This window comes from Mustela lutreola, chromosome 9, assembly GCF_030435805.1.
Source record: "Mustela lutreola isolate mMusLut2 chromosome 9, mMusLut2.pri, whole genome shotgun sequence".
Lineage (NCBI taxonomy): Eukaryota > Metazoa > Chordata > Mammalia > Carnivora > Mustelidae > Mustela > Mustela lutreola.
In genome coordinates, this window is record NC_081298.1 from 93,085,499 (window position 1) to 93,105,841 (window position 20,343).

The 20,343-nt window shown below is 46.3% G+C and overlaps 1 protein-coding gene across 2 annotated transcripts in view; it reads right to left on the reverse strand.

Moving 5' to 3' along the window:
• The window catches only part of ADD2 (adducin 2), a 103,698-nt gene that overhangs the window by 18,885 nt on the left and 64,470 nt on the right, over positions 1 to 20,343 (reverse strand). For both annotated transcript variants that reach the window (XM_059187989.1, XM_059187990.1), the window contains exons 3-9: positions 20,119 to 20,335; positions 18,247 to 18,385; positions 11,098 to 11,249; positions 10,605 to 10,685; positions 7,773 to 7,922; positions 6,212 to 6,355; positions 3,577 to 3,675 (exon numbers count right to left, since the gene is read on the reverse strand). In XM_059187989.1, coding sequence (XP_059043972.1) covers positions 3,577 to 3,675; positions 6,212 to 6,355; positions 7,773 to 7,922; positions 10,605 to 10,685; positions 11,098 to 11,249; positions 18,247 to 18,385; positions 20,119 to 20,301 — 948 coding nt within the window. In that variant the 5' untranslated portion in view covers positions 20,302 to 20,335. The remainder of the gene's footprint in view (positions 1 to 3,576; positions 3,676 to 6,211; positions 6,356 to 7,772; positions 7,923 to 10,604; positions 10,686 to 11,097; positions 11,250 to 18,246; positions 18,386 to 20,118; positions 20,336 to 20,343) is intronic.

The window sequence follows — 20,343 nt, forward strand, 5'->3', positions numbered from 1 at the left end:
TTGCCCCACTGTCTGGGCTCCACAGCAAGGGGACATAACAAGTGGCTACTGGCGATGAGCTGAGTATTAGGACAAGAGTTGTGTGTGTGTACAGCAGGTGATTTTAGAATGATCCTAGAAAATATTTATTAATCTAATTAATCTCCTTATTTTCTAATTCCATACCCATCTAATGGTACCTTCTGTCTACTCAGATATAATCGGTTATGATTTGGCATCCAGGGTGAGACCAGAAAGAGGGAGAGAATGTGGTTTCCGAGTCTTCTCGGCAGGGAGCCAGGTGTCCTGTGCTGCAATCAGATTAATATTTGATATCTCCTGTAAGCCTACTTATTGCAGGAGAAGGATTTGATTATATAAACTTCCAGTGTTCCTGTTTTTATTGAAAAGGAAAGGGTGCAATTGAGCTTGCTGGCCAACATGCATCTATGAGCCCGTGAGGACCCGTCACACATCCCCAGAGCGTGTTAGATCCACCAGTGTAACAAACGGCTCCTATAAGACTTCCTAGAGGTCAGCCAGGCCACCTTTGCAAGGTGACCCCTGTCACATTGTGAAGAGGTGGAAGCAAGAACACTCATTTGGGCTGCATTTTTATCTGGCAAAGGTGGAGACTTGAATAGTCACTGATGTCATCCTCCTACCAAAGCTAAGGGTCCTTGTCCAGTATCCCTGGAAGATAGCCAGCTGCACGCTTAGTGAGGCAGTCTACTACACTGTGTCCAAAGGTTAGAAGGGTTATGGTGAGTTGATACAGATTACAGAGTGCAAATCCACCTTTTTGCTATGTTCGTTCACTAATTCCGGTTTGGGCCTCCATTGCCATGTTTTCTCATGCCGAAGTCCCACGTACTCCAAAGGCTGAGTGCGAGGGAATGCACTCTCAATGGCAGCGAATCCCAGCTGGAAGATCCATTACCTTGTTCATCCCAGACCCTCATCTGGCCAAGGCAGGGCTTGGGACCCTGGAATCCTGACTTGGAGTGCTGACTGTCAGCTGATCTTTCCCGCAGACCCTCATCTCCCCTCCACCTCCCACCAGGCAATGCAGTGTAGTGTTTAAGAACATGGACTTGGACACAGGCTGCCTGGGTTTGAATCCTGGCACGGACACTTGCTGTGTGGCCTGGGGCAGCTATTTACCCTCTCTGTGCCTGTTTTCTCATCTGTAAAATGAAAAAAAATAGTAAAATGAAAAAAATTATGAGCATTATGGAGGGTGATAATTATAAAACACCTGGTGCTGAGAGTGCCACGTCAGTGTTTATGATCAATATATGCCGAGGTTTTACTATGAAAGAAACGATGTGCCCAGGGGACTAGTTATTCACGGAGGAGAGAACTGCCCACATCCTTACAAGAGCTGGGCCTCCTCCCACCTCCCTCTTCCCCCATCAGTTTCCATGGCGATGGGGAGCAGATGGAGAAGAATTGCCTGAGCAAGTCTGCTCTATAAGCAGAGCAGGGAGCTGCCTCTCTCAGCTGGGGTGACCCAGTTTCCTAGAACCCCAGACTGCTGGAGAGAGATGAGAACACTGTCCCCAGGAGAACGGACTAGGCTCTTAGCCTTGAACGACTAAAATGACCACAGCCACGTTTGCTTGTTGGTCAAGGTCACTGAGGGAGAAAAGGAGGCCCACGACGGAAACAGAACGTCCGTGGGGGCTGTTCAAGCAGAAATGAGCTGGCCAGGGGCTGCCATCCCAACAGCATCTGCAGACTGCTAGCCCCTGGGGTCACCCATGCCCTAAACCACTTACACCTCTGGTCTAATCTAGCCTGTTCTGCTCCTACACCCTCCAGTTTCCTTTCTCTCTCTAGAAGCCTCCCTGAAGCTGAAAAGAGCCATGGGTGCTTTTCTGGGGGTTATTTGCTTCCATCGCCTGATGCACTTTAACAAGGTCCCATGGAATGAGTTCTGACTGAAAACAAAGTGACAGCAGGCAAGGCCAAGAGAAGCTGCTGGGGCTGTCGGGGTCAGTGCCTGGCAGCTCTGTGCTTTCATCTCCGCAGCTGCTAGACAGCCATCCTGCCTTTGGTTAAACAGTACAGAGGCCATTTCTCAGTGTAGAGTGTCCCCCCCACCACACACGGGGGCGGGGCGGGGGGGAGGCAGGGCCATCTCTCACCATTCATTTTCAGGCCATGCTGTCTTTGCAAAGCTATAAGAACTATTTTCTCATGGAAACCTCTTCTTTAGAAGGAAGATGGGGGGACTCATTAGAGCGCAGATATGGGGGAAAGAAAGAGTCTGCCAGGTTCTAACATCAGTCAGGGTTAAGAGTTCAGGGCCCACCTTCGGTTGGGGCAGGGAGGCTGCTGCCTCAGAAAGGAACTGCTTTGATCCTGGTTTTCCCTTCTGTTCTGACCACTGCTGTCTGGGGGGACGGGGCAGTTTCATCTCACTTCTAACACCTCTTCATCATTGTCTTAACAACTGTCCTCTCAACATACTCATTTAAAAACTATTGAGAAAGGTGCCACTTGCAGAATTCTCATTCCTTGGGAATTGCAGAACCTCTACTAGCAATGCCTCTGGGATTATCCCACTCTTTCCCCTGTCCTACAATTCCTAAGACAAAGGCAGGCCTTCGGCCTGGGGCACTGCTCTGCCCAGACCAGCCAGGAGAGGGCAGACAGGACACCCAAGGACCTTGCAAAGGACTGACTCATCCTGGAGCACTCAGCTTTCCCTTCTGTCAACTGAGTCCTAAAAATTCCATCAGCATCACCTCTCTTTATTTGAAAGGCCCCAACCTCACAAGGACCCCATAGGCCCCCGATATCCAGCTGAGGAAACACAGACTGTAGAAAGCAATTCCCTGACCCGAGGACACATTCCAGAGTTGGGAAGGATGGTGAGTGCCTTCAGCTGGCAAGACCCCCTTACTCACCCCTGCCAGCTTGCCACACTGAAGGGGGCATGCGTTTGGCTTATATAATACCCCCTTGTTATCTGGCAAAACTATAGGATTTGTGTTTTCCTATTGCTTTTCTTTAGGGGTCCCATGGCTGCTGACAATCCCCACCCATCCACCACCCCATCCCCGACTAGTTAGGAGAACCTCCTGACAGGCTCCCTGGATGTTATGCTTGGGGGTTCCCTGGTGTTCAGGGTTGCCATGTGTAACTTCACCCCAGTCTGGGCCAGACCATGTTCATGGTCTTTGCAAACTACACCCTCCAGACAAAAAGAAAGAAAAGACCAACCTATGACGTGGTATCTATCTGGCATAGCTAGATGTAACAGTTATACCCCAGGTAATACTTAATGGTAAGAACTGTTATATGCCCTATTACAATTTCTCCTACGCTCCGACTGATGAACCTGGGGAGCTCCCTGTTCCAGACACTGCCCCCCAAGAGGAGGGTACTGGTTGTTAGGCAACAGTGATGACTATTTTAAAGTTACAAAACTGATTATAAGTGTGAATCTTTAGAAGGATAAGGTGGTGCCAAGGCAGAGAAATAGGGCAAGGCTTTTAGATGGCTGGCTCCCAGGACTCCTTGAATCATGGCCGGTGGGGCCTCCGCCAGAGCCACACTAGGGCCCCCTCCCCAGGGGAGCTTGCTCACCTGTATCTCACATGCAGCCTGCAGGTGGAAGATCTTATAAAACGCCTCCTCCACGGTGTCACCTAGAGCAACCACTCCATGGTTTCTTAGCACCAGGATCTGCAGAGGAGCAAATGGCCAATTAAAACTCCAAGCTGTTTAAACTAGTGAAGAAGGAGAGATCTTTCATTTACTCCAGTCAGTTTCCATATCCACTCCCAAAGCATGCCCTCAACTCCTTGTTCATTCTTTCCATACAAACACCCCAGTGCTACTCCACATGTGATGCTAACCCTAAGCAACGTCCCTAACAAATAGAAGATGCTTTTAATTTTATTAATTTATTTTTTAAAGATTTTTTTTATTTGACAGAGAGGGACACAGTGAGAGAGGGAACACAAGCAAGGGGAATGGGAGAGGGAGAAGCAGGCTTCCCGCAGAGCAGGGAGCCCAATGGAGGACTCCATCCCAGGATCAGTTCAGGATCATGAACTGAGCAGAAATCAGCCACTTAATGACTGAGCCACCCACGTGCCCCTAGAAGATGCTTTTTAAAACAGAGACTAGAGAGCTTGGTGGATTTCTTTGGGCTATACCTGAATTTTTAGGCCTTGGAGAACTTCGAAGTCTGAAAAACTGGTGTCTGTGTTAAAGTGAATGAAATTACTTCATGTCCAATAGAAGGATCTAACCTCAAAAGCAAGCTCTTGCTCCTGTGACTTAGTTGGCTTGGAAATCAAACCCCAGAGGATGGCTCTCTGCGGGGTGGCCCTGCAGAGACAGGTGAGTCATGTCAGCTCTCTGGACCTCAAGTCTTCTCTCCATGAGCTCAGTGAGGCCCCAGTAGCTCTAAAATCCTACATCTCTGTGAAGGAGGTAATAGTGACCTTCTACTCCAACTCTCTGGTTTTTCAGAAGAGGAAACAGAAGCCTAAAGAAATCAAAAGGCTCCCAGCTAATCAGGGGCAGAATCAGAACTAGAACCCAGGTGTTCTCACTGTTGGTGCAATGTTTGTGACTCTGCCAGGAACAGGCAGACAAAAGGGAAAGAAGCAGAAATGAATTTATACCAAGAGCTGGACTCCCCAAAATTCAGATCAGAAACTGTTTTCTTGATTGGTCTTATCCTCATGAACTCCCTGAAACCAGATGATCCAGATGATGCCTTTCCAGCAGCAGGGACACAGATCCACATGCGGGAGGTGTCCTTGCAGACCTGGCTGAGGCCTGCTGGCCTAATCATCTCATCATTTCGTGCTGAAATAGCTGGAGGTTTTTCCTCTCAAGTGCCAGAGACATGGAAAGAGATGAGGACTCTGGCCTAAAAAGATTTTGCAGATAGCAAATGCCCCATCTCTGAAATTCTTATAGCATTTCGCAGATGTGAACATCTCCTCCCTCTCCGGGCACTACTAATGAGGCTTTAGGGAATGTGGGAGAGAGTGGCGGGGTTTCTCCTCTGTGTCAGAGATGGGAAGGCGGAGGCTCCCATACTGGAAATGACTCAGGCAGTGAGTGCCTTTCGAGGACAGAGTCAAGTGTCCTTCAACCTAAGCTCAGCTTAGGAAATTCCCATACGAAGCTGCCTACCCCTAATGATGTGCTGTGAAGAAATAAGTCTTTAGATTTAAGCCAAACAATACGAGATTCTGTTTTTCTCTATCAAGTTAGCAAAAGAAAAAAAAAGTGGTGGGGTGCCTGGGTGGCTCAGTGGGTTAAGCTTCTGCCTTCGGCTCAGGTCATGATCTCAGGGTCCTGGGATCGAGTCCCACATCGGGCTCTATGCTCAGCAGGGAGCCTGCTCCTCACCCCCCCCCCCACCTGCCTGCCTCTCTGTCTTCATGTGATCTCTGTCTGTCAAATAAATAAATAAAATCTTTTAAAAAGAAAAAAAGAGTGGTAATACTCAAGTTTGGGGAGACTGCAGGGAAGCAGCATTCTTATAACAGCCCTCTTATAACTAGACTCTGGGGGAGGAGAGGGCAATGTGCCTATAGGAAGTAAGAGTTCTAAAATGTGTATCCCTAGGAATGTATCCCAAGGAAATGATCTCAAGCACTTACAGAGATTCAGCTAAGAGGGTTTTCATCCTGTGTTGTTTATATCAAGGAACCTTCCAATGTCCAATCACAGAGGACTGTTAAGGTAAATGGTGACACAGCCATTTATATGATGAGATATAATCTAATGATTTTAAATAGTGATTTAGGGGCACCTGGGTGGCTCAGTGGGTTAAAGCCTCTGCCTTCGGCTCAGGTCATGATCCCAGGGTGCTGGGATTGAGCCCTGCATTGGGGTCTCTGCTCAGCAGCGAGCCTGCTTCCTCCTCTCCCTCTGCCTGCTTGTGATCTCTGTCTGTCAAATAAATATATAAAATCTTAAAACAATGATTTAGAAAATATTTAATAATATGCAAAGGTGTTTACTTGATATTACTAAGGGAAAAAAGGAAAATCATTTTATGTTCTTAGTTTGCTAAAGATACGTGAATGCTTGTGGAATGCGTGCCAAAATCTCGGGATAATTGGATAAAGAATTTCATTTCACTTTTTTGTTTACATGCAACTTCTACACATCGTCCGCTGAACACGTGTCAGTCATGATGTAGGCTTTGGGCAAGCCCACCCGAGTGTCTTCCCGCAACAGCTGAGCAAACCTTGCAGGTGGGTCCAAGGCACTTCTGCAGGCTGATTCGATCCGCTTCCTGCTCCATCCCACCATTGAAGTCATAATAGGCCATGTCCCCCACTAGCAGGGCGTTGTGGGAGACAGGCAGGAGGCCGCACTTCATAGCCGACACCTTTAGTGAGACAATGGAAGTGTCAGCACCTGCAGCTCCCCCATCCCATCTCCGCCCTTTCCTCAGAGGGGCACAGCCAGGCTCTCCTCTGGGGACTAGTGGGCTTGGGAGCCAGCCCTCAAGAAAGGCACTGCCCTTTGACTCTGCTGCACCTGGCTGGACTCTGGCTTTCTGTCTGCTTCCTCTGATATCTTTCCATCACCATTTTGATGGAAAGCTACATCAATATCTCTCTCTCTAAAATTGCTACCAAAAATGCCTTTGAGAAAGCTACCCTCCTGCTTTTCTCTTGTCTTAGGACTCTGGGAAGAGGTTGGGGATAGTGGGGCTACCTAGCACCAGGCTGGAGTGAAGCAGGGTCTAGGGGCCTCTGGGGTGAGCTGGTGGAAATCCTCAGCCTTGAGGTCAGTGCGGAAAGAGGGAGGCCCATTGAGAGGCCCCCTTTGACTAGTGACAGGGCAACAAGAGTGCCAGGGAATCGGGTTAAAATCCATGCTCCATACCCTGCCTTTTATTAAAAGCAAGGAACATGGAGAGGTTTAGGAGAGCCTCTGGCTTTTGTGCCCTTATTCTGCCCCATGAGTAAGCCAGGGCTCTGCAGAAATGGATACTCAGCACAAACATGTCACTCAGTCTTGGCCCAAATTCTGGAAAATCTGAGTGCCCGTAACTGGTGTGCTTCGCAGAAGAACCCTGGGCCAATGAGGAGTCCACTCTGCTTGTGCAGGAGTAAGGCCTGGAAGTCAGTAAGAGGGATTGAAGGTTGAGAGGACACCCAGACCTGCTTGGTTCTTGCCTTTCTAAGTGACATTACAGTGCTTTAGGTACACATGGAAAAATTACCAGAGCCTCTGAGGGGACAACCTGATCCTTGAAGGTATTCCTTCTATTCTCTCTGAGTTTTCCTTGCTCCTGTCCTCAGCTTGCAGCCTAACCTGGGCTATGAAAAGTGGACAAGTTCAGGTTCCCACCATCTTATGTTTTATCAAGCTCTCTCCTCACCAGAGCCTGGGCTGGGGGTGGGGGTTGGGGCAGTGCCAGCCCTCAGTCTGGAGGGACTGGACTGAGTGGAAACATAAGAGGTTCTGTCACTTGGGTAAGTGGGATTTGTGAGTGTATGTAGTGGGGGGAGGGGGGCACAGTAGAACAAACACTGCATATCTTTGCCTCATGTCCCCAGATGAAGACTTCCGTGCTTAGAAAAGTGGGGAGGATTAGGGTGACCACACTGGATGTTTCCCATCCTTACCTTGTCCTGAGTTCCAGGAAAACTTTCCAGAACTGTTTTAAATAAGGAGATTGACACTAGCTTGGGGAGGCTTAAGTCTTTCGTCAGGGAGCCCCTCAGAGAAGCGGGCAGCATGGGCCTGCTGCCAGCCTTGGGGACAGAAATGCTGGCCTGGGAGCGGACACTCACGGCGGCAGTGGCTGGTGTGTGCAGATGGATGACACAGCGCACATCCGGTCTGGCTGCGTAGATCGCCGAGTGCAGACAGAAGCCCGTGGTATCCACGGGGAAGCAGCTGCTGCCCTTCTCCACCACCTCTCCCAGGATGTTCACCTTGATCTGGACAGGGAAGAGAAACTCAGAGGCACAGGGTGGGGACAGGGCAGGGGGCAGACAGGGCGGGTGCACTCAGGACTCTCCCAGGAGGTAGGCCATACCCACTGCCTCCAGGACTGAGGAGCAGGCTAACAGGAGAGTTGGCTGAGTATAATTCAGCAGGGAAAACGCTAGAGTGGAGTTTCTCAAACTTGACTGGGTGTAATAATCACCTGGAGATCCAGTCAAAATGCAGATTCTCTGCAAACTGGGGTGGTCACCCTGGAGAACAGTACGGAGTTTCCTCCGAAAGTTAAAACTAGAACTAACCTACGATCTAGCAATTGCACTACTAGACATTTACCCAAAGGATACAAAAATACAGATTTGAAGGGGCATGATAGCCAAACTATGGAGACAGCGCAAATGTCCATTGACTGATGAATAGATAAAGATGCGAGGAGAGAGAGAGTGTGTGTGTGTGTGTGTGTGCACGCACGTGTCTGTGTGTGTGTGTGTGTGAACACCACTGCCTTACTATGTCGGGGGCCAGCCAGAACCACCACCAGATGTGTACACACACACACACACACACATACACACACACACACACACACACACACAGTGGAATATTACTCAGCCATCAAAAAGAATGAATCTTGCCAGTTGCAATGACATGGATGGAGCTAGAGTGTATTATGCTAAATGAAACAAGACAGTCAGAGAAAGACAAATACCATAGGATCTCACTCACATGTGGAATTTAAGAAAGAAAACAGATGAAATATGGGAAGGGGAAAAAAGGAGTGAGGGATTCTTAACAATAGAGTATAAACTGCGGGTTAATGGAAGGATGTGGGTGTGGGAAGGGCTAGATGGGTGATGGGAATTAGAAAGGCACTTGTTGTGACAAGCACTGGGTGTTGTATGTAAGTGATGGATCACTGAATTCTCCTCCTGAAACCAATATTGCACTGTATTTTAACTAACTAAAATTTAAATTAAAAAAAAAAAAACTTTCACATTCTGATTCAACAGGCCAAGAATGCGACCCCGGAGTCTGCAATTCTGACAAGTTCCTAAGTGATACCCATGCTGCTGGTCCACAGAACACACTTTGGGTAGAGATGCTAGAAAAGAGTGAATCACAGACTTCTCTAGGAGCAGAAGAAGAAACATTCCCAGAGAGTAACACCTAAACTGAAACTTTTGGGGATTTTTTGTTCTTTATTTTGAATTTTTAAGCATCATACACAAAAGTAAAGATAATAGTATGATAAACACCCATTTACCAATCACCCAAAAGCTAGATCTTAAAGGACAGGTAGAAACTAGTCACTGGTCTTATAACCTGCTCTTGAAGCCAAGGAGCTAGTATGTGTCATGGCTAGCAGTCACACATTTGTGTGTGTGTGTGTGTGTGTGTGTGTGTGTGTGTGTGACTCACCTGCTTACAGTGCTTCAGTGGCTCTGCATGTCCAGCAGAGCAAAGCCAAAGCACCGTAACAATGCTCTTAGGGCTACGTATCATCTGGTCCCCATGCCCCTCTCAGCCTCACTTCCAGACTCTGAATACGTGAGCCAGACGCAGCCTCTCACTGTCCTCCCAAGTGCACCAGGATGTGGCATGTGCCTGGCTTTGTGCACACCGTCCTCCTCCTGCTGAGGACACGGTTCTCTCTGCCCAGTCTCTCCCTACAGCCCTGGTCTAAATCTGCTTCTCCTGTAGGCTCCTGGGGACTTAGCTCCTTCACCATCGGGTCAACCCAGATGTTTCTCCCTTGCCCCTTGCACCTTTTCTGGGCTCTCCATCTTTCCTGCTGTATGGGAGCCTTCTTCACTGAGTTTAATCATTGTCTTGCCTGCCTCTCCAATTAGTCACAAATGCCTTTAAGGCAGAGCCTATACTTCCTTGACCCTAATTTGGCTTGGCCATGACCTCCTTAGGTGGCCCTGTGCAAGTCACTTACCTCCCTGGGCACCAGCGTCCTCTCCTGCCTGTAAAGGGGTTTTGGCAGCCCTCAAGGTCCTACCCTGCCTAGATATTCTGTCACTTTGTCAGATGACTCTTTTAATTGCATACCTGGACTCCACTGTCTCAAGCCTGGCAGAGGCCCTGAGGTGGCACCCTCTGCCCTCAGGCGAACAGCACAGCAGCTGCAGCCCACACATGTAAGATCCCTTGGGCCTCTTCTGCTTGTAAGACAGTCCTTTCTACTGTCTTCCTCTTCCCACCCAGGAATCTTTGCTGATTAAGACCAACTTCTAAGAAGTTTATTCCTACTATACCTAAAAGGAGCAAGAGAACCAAAAGGGGTCCTGGAAGCTATTGCTAATGGTACAGCACTAAGCCAGTCTTGCACTGCTTTGAGACAAAGTGGTAGCTGTTGTTTTAATATATTCCCCAAACTAGGAAGGCCTCCCCATTCCCAGGCTTTGGGGGCCAATCTCAGGCACAGAGGACCGCAGGCCCATCTCCTCCCCCTCCTCCCTCCTATTGCACTGGCTGCCCGCGTCCATATCTGGTCTCATGGTTGCATTGTGCTCTGGGAATCCTGCTTTGGGGCTGTGTGTCTTCTCTACCCTGACCAGACCACAAGCTCCATGAGGGACAGGACAGCAATGGCTAGTCTGTAGATGACCTGTCACTGTAGGTTATTGTCATTTCAAGAAGCAATGGGCAGCGAGAGGCTAGACTATACTTACCAGACTGGATGCAGTGACTTCACTGCAAGAAACTCCCTTGGGGCTAATCAGGAAGTGATCCTGCTCCTTGTTGACTCTCAGCTGAAAGGAAGACATGTTCTCAGTGGCAAGGAGACAGTGGGGTCATTTCTAAGGACCCTCTGCATGAATTCCTTCTTCCCCTGAATCCACTGCACCTAAAACTCCCAAGAACCCTTATCTCTCCCCAGCACCTGAGAGATGAAAAGGATCTGGCCTTTATTTAGAACTGGAGCAATGGACCTATAAGAGGAATCTCCAATGATCAAGGGTAGCCCTGGAAATAGGATCCAGGATTTCCTAGCTCCTGCTCCAGGGAAGTGGCCATGGGAAGCTTGTCTATTTCAGGTGACCACAGTGGTTAGAAGCGTTGGAAGGGCTCAGTGCATGGCCGTGCCTACAGGCAGGAGCTCCCCCTTGGGATTTTGTCAGGGCCACACACAGCACCCACCCCACCCCAAGACACTCTGCTCACCGTGACGTAGGTGTCGCTCAGCTGGGCCCAGCCGTAGAGGTCTAGGAGACGATAAACGCTGCTGATCTTGCACCGCATGCTCCGCTCACGCTTAGCCAGGTTCAAGTAGTCAGCTGTGTGGAGGTCATTGATGGGTGTCATCATGGAAAAGTCTGCAGAGAAACAGGGTGGGGACAGCACAGCTTTCAGGGTCAGGGCTGCTGTCTGCCCCCCTTCCTTCTTCGCCCTAGTCCCCTCTACATTCTCACTGGCACTACACCTGCACAAGAGACTTCCATTGGCAGGGAATTAAATACTCTTTGACCCTCATCCAGGGGGAGAAAATCCACAGAATGGATAGTTGTGCCCAAGGAAGACTTCTGCTTATTCATGGCATTGCTTTTGGTCAAAAATCATGGCAAGATTCAAACCACAGAATGAAGATGTCTCGGGATGCCAAGCTCACAATAAATCCTAAAGATGGACATTGAACAAAAGCAAGAATAAGTTTCTGAGTGGAAATATAGGTATATTTCATCGCTAGTTTTGATGAAGGAGATGCTAATCATCAGACGTGCTATTGCTTTAAACTATACCATGTAATATAACTTTTCTTCTGCTTTGGAAACAGGGCAAATCATAAAGCTGAGTCAGCCAGGAAGTAAATTCGTCAACTTCTTCTGACAAGTCATAAACTTCCAAAAGTCACTGTGGCTAGCTGAAGGGTTTCAGGCTTCATGTGGGCCATATCTGCTCCCCTCTGGATGTGCAGTCCCTTGGTTATTTATGGTTCTTTGTGGGAATGGGAGATATGGAAGGGAGTTGGAAATGGGCCTAGAGGGCTGGATGGTCTTATCTACAGGGTCTGTAAGGAGTCTAAGAAGTGGTGCCCAGTCCGTCCCATTAAAAATGATGACCATACCCTGTGTGCCTCTGGAAGGCATAAGAGGGCATCTGGCTGAGCCCCAAGACTTCCAATTAGTCGGTGTCTAGAAACCAATAAAAGAATCAATAGGAAAAGGTTTTGGCTTAAAATGATGTCTCCTCACACTGCCTCTCCCAGCATCCCACTAAAAACTTTAATGGATTAAAGGCCCTTTAGAAGCTTCCGTCACCTCAATAAACTCGTTACTACACACTGTGATCTCTGTCCTGCATCAGGTTTGCCATTAGTCAAAATGATAAGATGGTCTGCAAAGGTGAAGGGTGACCAGGTACTGTTGGGGCTATGTAAGGCAAGCAGAGCAGACCTCAAAACACCCATGTCAGGAATATGCACCCAAAAGCCTGTGCCCACCAGAGGAGGGATACCTCCAGGGCATGTGTCCAGGAACCAAAGCTGACAGAGGAAGAAGAGGTCCAAAGGCTCAGCTGAACTGGCAAAAAGAATGGCAAAATTCCAAATTCAATAATTTCTCATTGGATTTGACCAGTCTGGGATCCCTTTCTGTGCTCTGCACATTCCCGAGACAAGCAATTACCTCTTTACCTCATCCCTAACAGCAAGAAGGAAGGCATGTCCATAGTATAAGCCCCTCAGACAAAGCCAGGCAGAGGGAGCTATTGTTGGCAGGGTCTTCAGACCCAGACTTCTGTAAGTCCTTCTCTTACAAATTAACTATGGAATCCCAGAGATGGCCAGGAGGCCAGACTAGGTCTAAAAACACGCCATTCCATCCTTTGCGTCCTGTATCAGTGTCCCCCTCCCCAACACTGTGGAGCTTTGCTGTAAGGATTACCCCACCCACAGACCCAGAGCGGAAGAGACCAGAAGGCTCCACAAGTGTCTCAGAGCCTCTGCTCTCAGGGTTTCAAGAAAAAGAATGCTTATTCTCACCAGCCTCACAAAAGTTAAGATGACTGAATGCCAGGTTTATGACTCAGATCTAACCATGTCAATTTACTCAGGGGACCCAAGGAAACACAGAAAGAGATGAAAAGTCCCTAACTGACCCCAGGGAAGCTAAGACTGAAGGATATGTGATTGTAAAAAAAGAAACCAAAATAAAAACACAAAACAACCACAAAATTCTAAAGCAAATGGAGCTGGACAAAAAATAGCCTATCTGCGCTTGAACTCGTGACTCTTGGAACTTCCCCTCTCCATGTTCCCTGACTTGGATATGCTGGAAATGCCCTAATCAGATTTCTAGGTATTCGGCTTTCTTCCTGATGGGTGCTGGTCGGCGAGGCAGAGGGAATGCCAGTCAGCTCTATTTCTCTTTCAAAAGAAAAAGTAAAAGACAGAGACATGAAAACGATGAGAAAGAACAGAATACCTCTGGGAGACCAAGACCAGAGAGCCAGCATACAAATAATCAGCATTCACATAATAGAAAAAATTTCTGAACTCAAAAACAGACCTGTGTAAATAAATTATAAGGATTCACTACATTCCACAGGGGAAAGTCCATAAAGAGAAAAAGCCTACAGTTATATGCTTCCTGGCACTTTTCTGAAATACAAGGATAAGGGAGGAAAATGCACAAACATCTACCCCAAAAAATGTTGGTTGCCTACAAAGGAACAAAAAACCCCTGCTGTTTCAGATTTCTCTGTTGTAGCAGAGAAAAAAGAAGAAAATAAATAGAGGTTGCATATAAAGAAAAAATAATAATAAAACAGAGGTCATAATATTATCAAAGTAGAAATCAGGGAAAGCCATATTCTTTTGAAATATTCATCCTTGGCAGCAAAAAAGGGGGCAGAGCAAAAGCACACGCTCCCTAGACAAAGCCAGGCAGCAGGGGCCATGATTGGGAGGGTCACTGTGGAGGTCATTTTACATGAATTAAACATATAACCCATCATGAAGCTATAGCTATAAAGAACATTTACACTTTGAATAACATTTCGTCAAGATATAAAGCAAAAGCTACCAGTAATATGAAGAGAAATGAACATTAATTAAATATACAGCGAAAGACAACATGACACTCTTTTTTTACAAAATAAAAAAATGAAGATACAGATTAAGTACTATGCCGTGGAGATAGAGTCTATACCTACATATCATTAAAAAATGATATTATTAGGCCACAGAGAAAATCTCAATAAATCTCCAACATAGACATAGGCCCCATTTTCTAAACACAATGCAATCAAACTACACATTATCAACAAACCCTTAAAACAATGCAAATTCAACCACTTGGAAATGAGAAAACACACTTCCAGATAAAAATAGAATAAAAATAAAATCTTAGAATTTTAAGATTAAAAATAAAATCAAAACAGCAACTGAAAACTATCTAGAAATTAACAATAAAGGAAATACTATATCAAAATGCATGGGACTCAGAGGAAAAAAATTCATAGCCTGAAATGTCTTTGTTATTGAATTAAATATGAAAATAAAGCATCCATTTATTATGCTTTAGAAAACATAAAAATAACAAAATAAACCAAAGAAAAGTTATGGAAAAGAATTCATGAATAGAAAAATAAGATCAATGAATTGGGAAACTAGAAAATTAGTAGAGCTATTACAGAAATCCAAGAATTGGCTTATGTGAGAAGATCTATGAATAAACCAACATCTGGATTGGCCATAAAAGAAAGTGGGAATACACAACACCAGGAATAAAAATGGGATGTCATCTCATTCACAGCAGAAAGTTTAAATGATAGAAATAATATCGTAAGTCACTTTAATAATTCTGAAAATCTCCATGAAATGGAATTTTTATTTAAAACATATGATCAAAATTTACTCAAGATAGAGCAAAATGAATTTTTTAGAAACCTGATGAAACTGTGAAAAATAATGTTATAAAAAATGTTCCAGATATGGATGGCTTTATAAGTGAGTAATAAACTTCCTAGGAAGAGAGACTTCCTATCTTATTTCAATTCCATCAGGACAAAGAGAAGGATGGGGATCACTTTGATTTATCTTATGAAATTTTAGCCTTAAAACCAATATTAAATGAAGACTGCCCAAAAAGTAAATTTCTGACCAATCTCATGTATGAATATGCAAATCCTGAATAAAAGTCTAGTAAATCAAATCTAGAAGCGTATTTTCAAAAGAGTGCATCAAGAGCAGGAATAACTGATTTCAGGAAAGAAAAAAGAGTTCAATGTTCAGAAATCTATTAACATAATTCATCACATCAATAGTTCAAAGAAAGAGAAATCAATAAATGCCCAAATGCATTTTATAAGAATTCAACATCCGTTTCTGAGAACCCATATTGAACTAGAATAAAAAGATACTTCCTCAACACAATAATGAACTCAAACTCTTGTGATAAAGGATTTCTATTAAAGTCAGAAGCAAGGGCGCCTGGGTGGCTCAGTGGATTAAGCCGCTGCCTTCAGCTCAGGTCATGATCTCAGTGTCCAGGGATCGAGCCCCGCATCGGGCTCTTTGCTCAGCGGGAGCCTGCTTCTCTCTCTCTCTCTGCCTGACTCTCCACCTACTTGTGATTTCTCTCTCTGTCAAATAAATAAATAAATAAATCTTTAAAAAAAAAAAAATAAAGTCAGAAGCAAGACAAGGATGATTACTCTCTAATCTATTACTAAGCATTGTTCTGAGGGTTCTAATGGATGCAGTGAGAAAACTGGAAAACGAAACCGAAGGGTAAATGTTGGAATGAAGGATTCAAAATTATCACTATTTGCAGGTTATGTGATTTTCATATATACAAAACCCAAGAGAATTAACTGAGAAGTTATTAGAATTTAAGAGTTCTATAAGAAGCTACTTTCCCTGGATGACAGCTATAACCAGAAAGAAAACTGAATGGAGAAAAAAATCATTTAAAATAACAAAGTTACATAAAATTTCCAGAACAAACTTCACAAGAAATTAGTAGGGACTATAAGAAAAGAACTACTACCTTCTTTAATAGACACTAAAAAAAAGCAAATAAAGAGAAGACATACATCGTTTCTGAACAGACTTAAAATTCATTTGTGCAAATGTTTTAAAAATACCTACTCTGTGCCAGCTACTTTTCTAAGTCCAAGATGCTATTCTAGGATACAGCAGTGAACAAAACATACAAATATCTTTTCCCCCATGAAGCTTATATTCAAATATATGAAATTGTAAATTTATAAATTCTCCACCAAACTAATCTATTTATTTAATATAATCCCATAGGGAATTTTTGAGTATGGGGTAGGGGCAGGGGAGACTTGATAGAATAATTTTTAAGTTATTTTTAAAAATAATTAAGGGTATTTGTCCCATGGGATGATAAAACATGGGGAAGGTGTTTCTGAGTGTGCTATCAAAATAAGAACACACAAAGGAAAGTAACAATGGATTCGGCTGCATGGAAATTAAAGAGTTCTATAAGACAAAAACATCACGAACAAAACAGGCAAAGGAGAAACTGGGAAAAAACTGCAATATATCTAGCAGATAATAGGGAAATAGTCCCCATTTATAAAGATTTGGAAATTCGTAAGAAAAGAATACGCGGGTAGGAAAATTGGCAAGGATTTGTTGTGACAGGCAATTTACTACAAAAAGAAAATCATCCCAGCATGTATATGAAAATATATCCAACATCCTAGTGATCAAATAAATGCACATTAAACACAGATAAAGGACTATTTATCACCTATCAAATCAGAAGGACGAAACGGATGGTATAAAACATACTACAGATCAAGGGGGGGAAACGGGCGTTACACTGCATTGCTGGTGGGAATGTAAATTGGTTCCATCTTTCTCCAGGGTAATGTGGCATTATGCGTTAACGTCTTTAAAACACGCAAATACTTTAATACAGCCATTCTACTTCCAGTCATTTGTCTTTAGAAAATGGTCATAGAATAAAGGAAAGGATTTATGGCATTTTTTTGTGTTTTTTTGTTTTTTTTTTGTTTTTGGCACTGTTGTTCATAAGAGCAAAAAGTTGTAAACAACTTAAAAGTCTAAAAATGGGAAATAGTGTAAAAATAATCTATGGCATATTCAGTCATACCACAGAATAGCGTACTCTCACCAAATGTAATATTACAGACTCAAGTTTTATTACATGAAAAATTAGTCAAGATATGTTAAAGCTATCAAATTTGCATGTATAATACTATTCCATTTTTGTTTTCCTAATTTATATATGTTAAGAGAGAAAGGCTGGAAGGATATACACCAAAATACTGAAAATAGTCAGTTTGTAGTTATAAGAACACAGGCCATTGATTTTAATTTCCCCTTCTTGATTATTTTCCGAATTTTTCATCATAATCCTGTATTTATGTTGTTGAGGGAAAGTGGGGTTTTTTTTAAAGATTTTATTTATTTATTTCACACACAGAGAGAAAGAGAGAGAGAGAGAGAAAGTTCACAATAGGCAGAGAGGCAGGCAGAGAAAAAGGGGGAAGCAGGCTCCTTGCTGGGGAGCAGAGAGCCGGACATGGGGCTTGATCCCAGGACCTTGAGATCATGACCTGACCCGAAGGCAGAGGCTTAACCCACTGAGCCACCCAGGCGCCCCAGGAAAGTGTTTTTTGATGTTTGTTTCTTCAAGGTTGTAGGCAGAACTTGAGAACCCAGGAAGAGGGTTTCATGTCCAGCCCTGGCTGCCTGCGTCCTTGTCTATGGAGTCAGGTTGGCCTGTCCTGTGGGCACCAAGATACTGGCTTCAACAGCCTCCTCCCACCCCTACCACTCCATCTGCAAGGGAGTGGCTCCAAGAGGTTGAGGAAAGAGCAGCTTGCATCAGGGGCTGCTGCTAGCACACGAGATTGTCCTTCAGTTCTGTATCCACAGCTAGAATAACAGGGAGTAGAATTTGCACTCTCCACTCCTGGGTCCTCAAGCAGAGGCCATGTGAGAAACTTGGAGTTACAAAGCTCCTCCCTTCTTTTTAACCCACTTGTGAAGGGAGAAGGAAGAGTCACATAGAGAGGCTGCCCTGCCTCTCAGAATGGTGACACCATGTCATCCTGTCCCCTCCCCCAACAGAAGCAGAAAGAGGTTTTCCCGTAAGACGGCATCCCCCTTCTACTTCTGGGCACCAGGAATAATTCCCCTGTGGGTCTTTAAAGCTAGCAGCATCAGAAGCAGAGCCAGGTGCCTCTTTGGCTGCTCCTCCAGGTCGACTAACTCAGCTGCACCACTCACTCCGTAGCCTGGCAACCAACCCTCTCTTCCCCACCTCACTTCCTCCACCTCTGCTCCTGGCAGCTCCCCAGCTCCCCACGTACTCATGGAAGATGTTGGGAAGACTGCGTGGGAGGTGCTGGCCATGAAGTCCGCGATCTGCCGCAGGGCCCAGATGTTGGAGGAGTTGTTCCCCTTCTTCATCTGTTCCTGGATCAGGCCTTCCAGCTCCTCTCTGAAAGACTGAAGCAGGCCCCACGGTGCTGGTACCCCCAGTGCGTCTCATGGGAGAGACTTAGGACCCCTCTTGAAGGAGCCCACCCCATCCCCTGGGTCAGTGAGGCTAGGGCCACACATGGGATCCTTAGGCCTCAGAGGACATTGGGAATTCCACTGGGACCTCAGGAGTCTCCGCAAACTGCTGTTTGGGAAGCAAAAAAATGTCCTGTGGGCAGTAATCCAGACTCCAGGTCCTCCCTGGGTCTAAGTGATACTCAAGAAGTCCCTCCTACTTCTAACCCCCCAACCCCGGCCATCAGACATGGCAGGGCTTCACTTTAGTCATTAAGAGACACTTTAAAAAGCAGAACTGGATGAAAAGGTGTTCTATCTTTCCTGTCCATCAGCCATGCCTATGGTCCTTCTGGACCTCAATTTCCTCAGATACTGAAGGATGTCCTGTCCTCCCTGTCAGTTCCACTTCTATGTCCTCCTGCTCTAAGCCTGGCTTTTCAGACCATAAATAAGGCATGCCTGTCCACCAGGTGGCAGCAGGGAACACTGAGAAGGAAAGGGGGGGGGGGTGTTCCAGGTGTTGGTCAGTCTATAAAAGGACAGAATAAATATGAACTCCTTTTGTCCTACTTCTTACCTGAGAATAGAGTCCTACCCATTCAGGCCCGAAACTTGGGTTGGTACTAACTCTGCCACTTCCGTCACACCTGTCATCTCTCCTACTCCCACCCTGGAGTTTCTCCATCATCCCAAAAATTTTAGTCCCTGCTATATTCCTCCAGGCTCCTCACACAGCGTCACCTGTCACGGAGACTTCAGGCGCATTACCTCAGTGGTCCTCTGTGAAGCCTGAGCATTCACTGTGTGCTCTCAAACAGAGTCACACATGGCCCACCTACGTGTCCTGTCTCTCCAAAGCCCAGTGGGGACCGAGGCAGAATCCATCTTGGCAGGCACCTGGAGATGCCAGCTCCATCCTGAGCTTCCCAGCCCCTAGTATCATCACTGTTTCCTGAGGGACCCCCAACTCTACTGGCCTCACACTCCCATTGCCTCCTTCCACGCTGCTCTTCCTCTCCTCACCCAAGGCCTACATCACCCTCCCACTTCAGCGGTCCATTGGGCCCATGCTTTGTTCTTCTCAAAGCACCACTAGCCTCAAGGATGAGGTCTGTCTCCATGCCATGCAGGTACCAACTGACCTCAAGTCTGGGGCCATGCCTTGCCCTCCCTTCCCTGGCCCATAGCACCCTGAATCCTTCACTCGCATCACCTCCTGGGGCTTCCAGACCCTCTTCACCTCTGCCCCATGCGTGTCAACCTTACAGCCCCCAAAGTGAGTTCTTTGTGGTGTTCAAAAACGGGGGCCCCAAGCCTTCCACGTGGCACTCCTTGCTGCCCTCCGGTTTACAGGAATATCCGTTAGTTCATTGTTACAAATTTGGGGAAGCCTGGAAACTGAGGCAGGACTCCTGTCTTTCGGACCCACCCCCTCCCAGTACCAAGCCAAACCGCCTGCACATAAACCAGGTTTTTGCCATCTACGAGTGCCCAAGGAGAGAAGGAAACCCCTACAGCGCAGGGCCCGTCTTGCTCAGCCGGCTTAAAATTGCGGCAACACTGAGCAAGTGGAAGAGGGGTTGTTTATCTTTCAGGTTCAGCCAGACCAATGGGCGGCGCCGCCTGCTCCCCTGCCTCCCTCCCTCCTCCTCCCCCGCCCGCCTGGGGCGGACCCCACTCACGGGGCTCTCCAGGATCATGGTGACGCGCTTCTTCTGCTCCATCAGGTTGAAGTCCTGCCGCAGGTCCGCCGCGCGGCTGCGGAGGCGCAGGTACTCAGGGTCGTCCTCGGAAAAGCGGTCCACATACTGCTGCCCCTGCGGGGGCGGCGGGGAGGCAGCCTCGGGGACAGTCTCTTCACTCATTGTCCTGGTGGGCTTGCAATCCGCTCCTGGAAGCCTACGGAG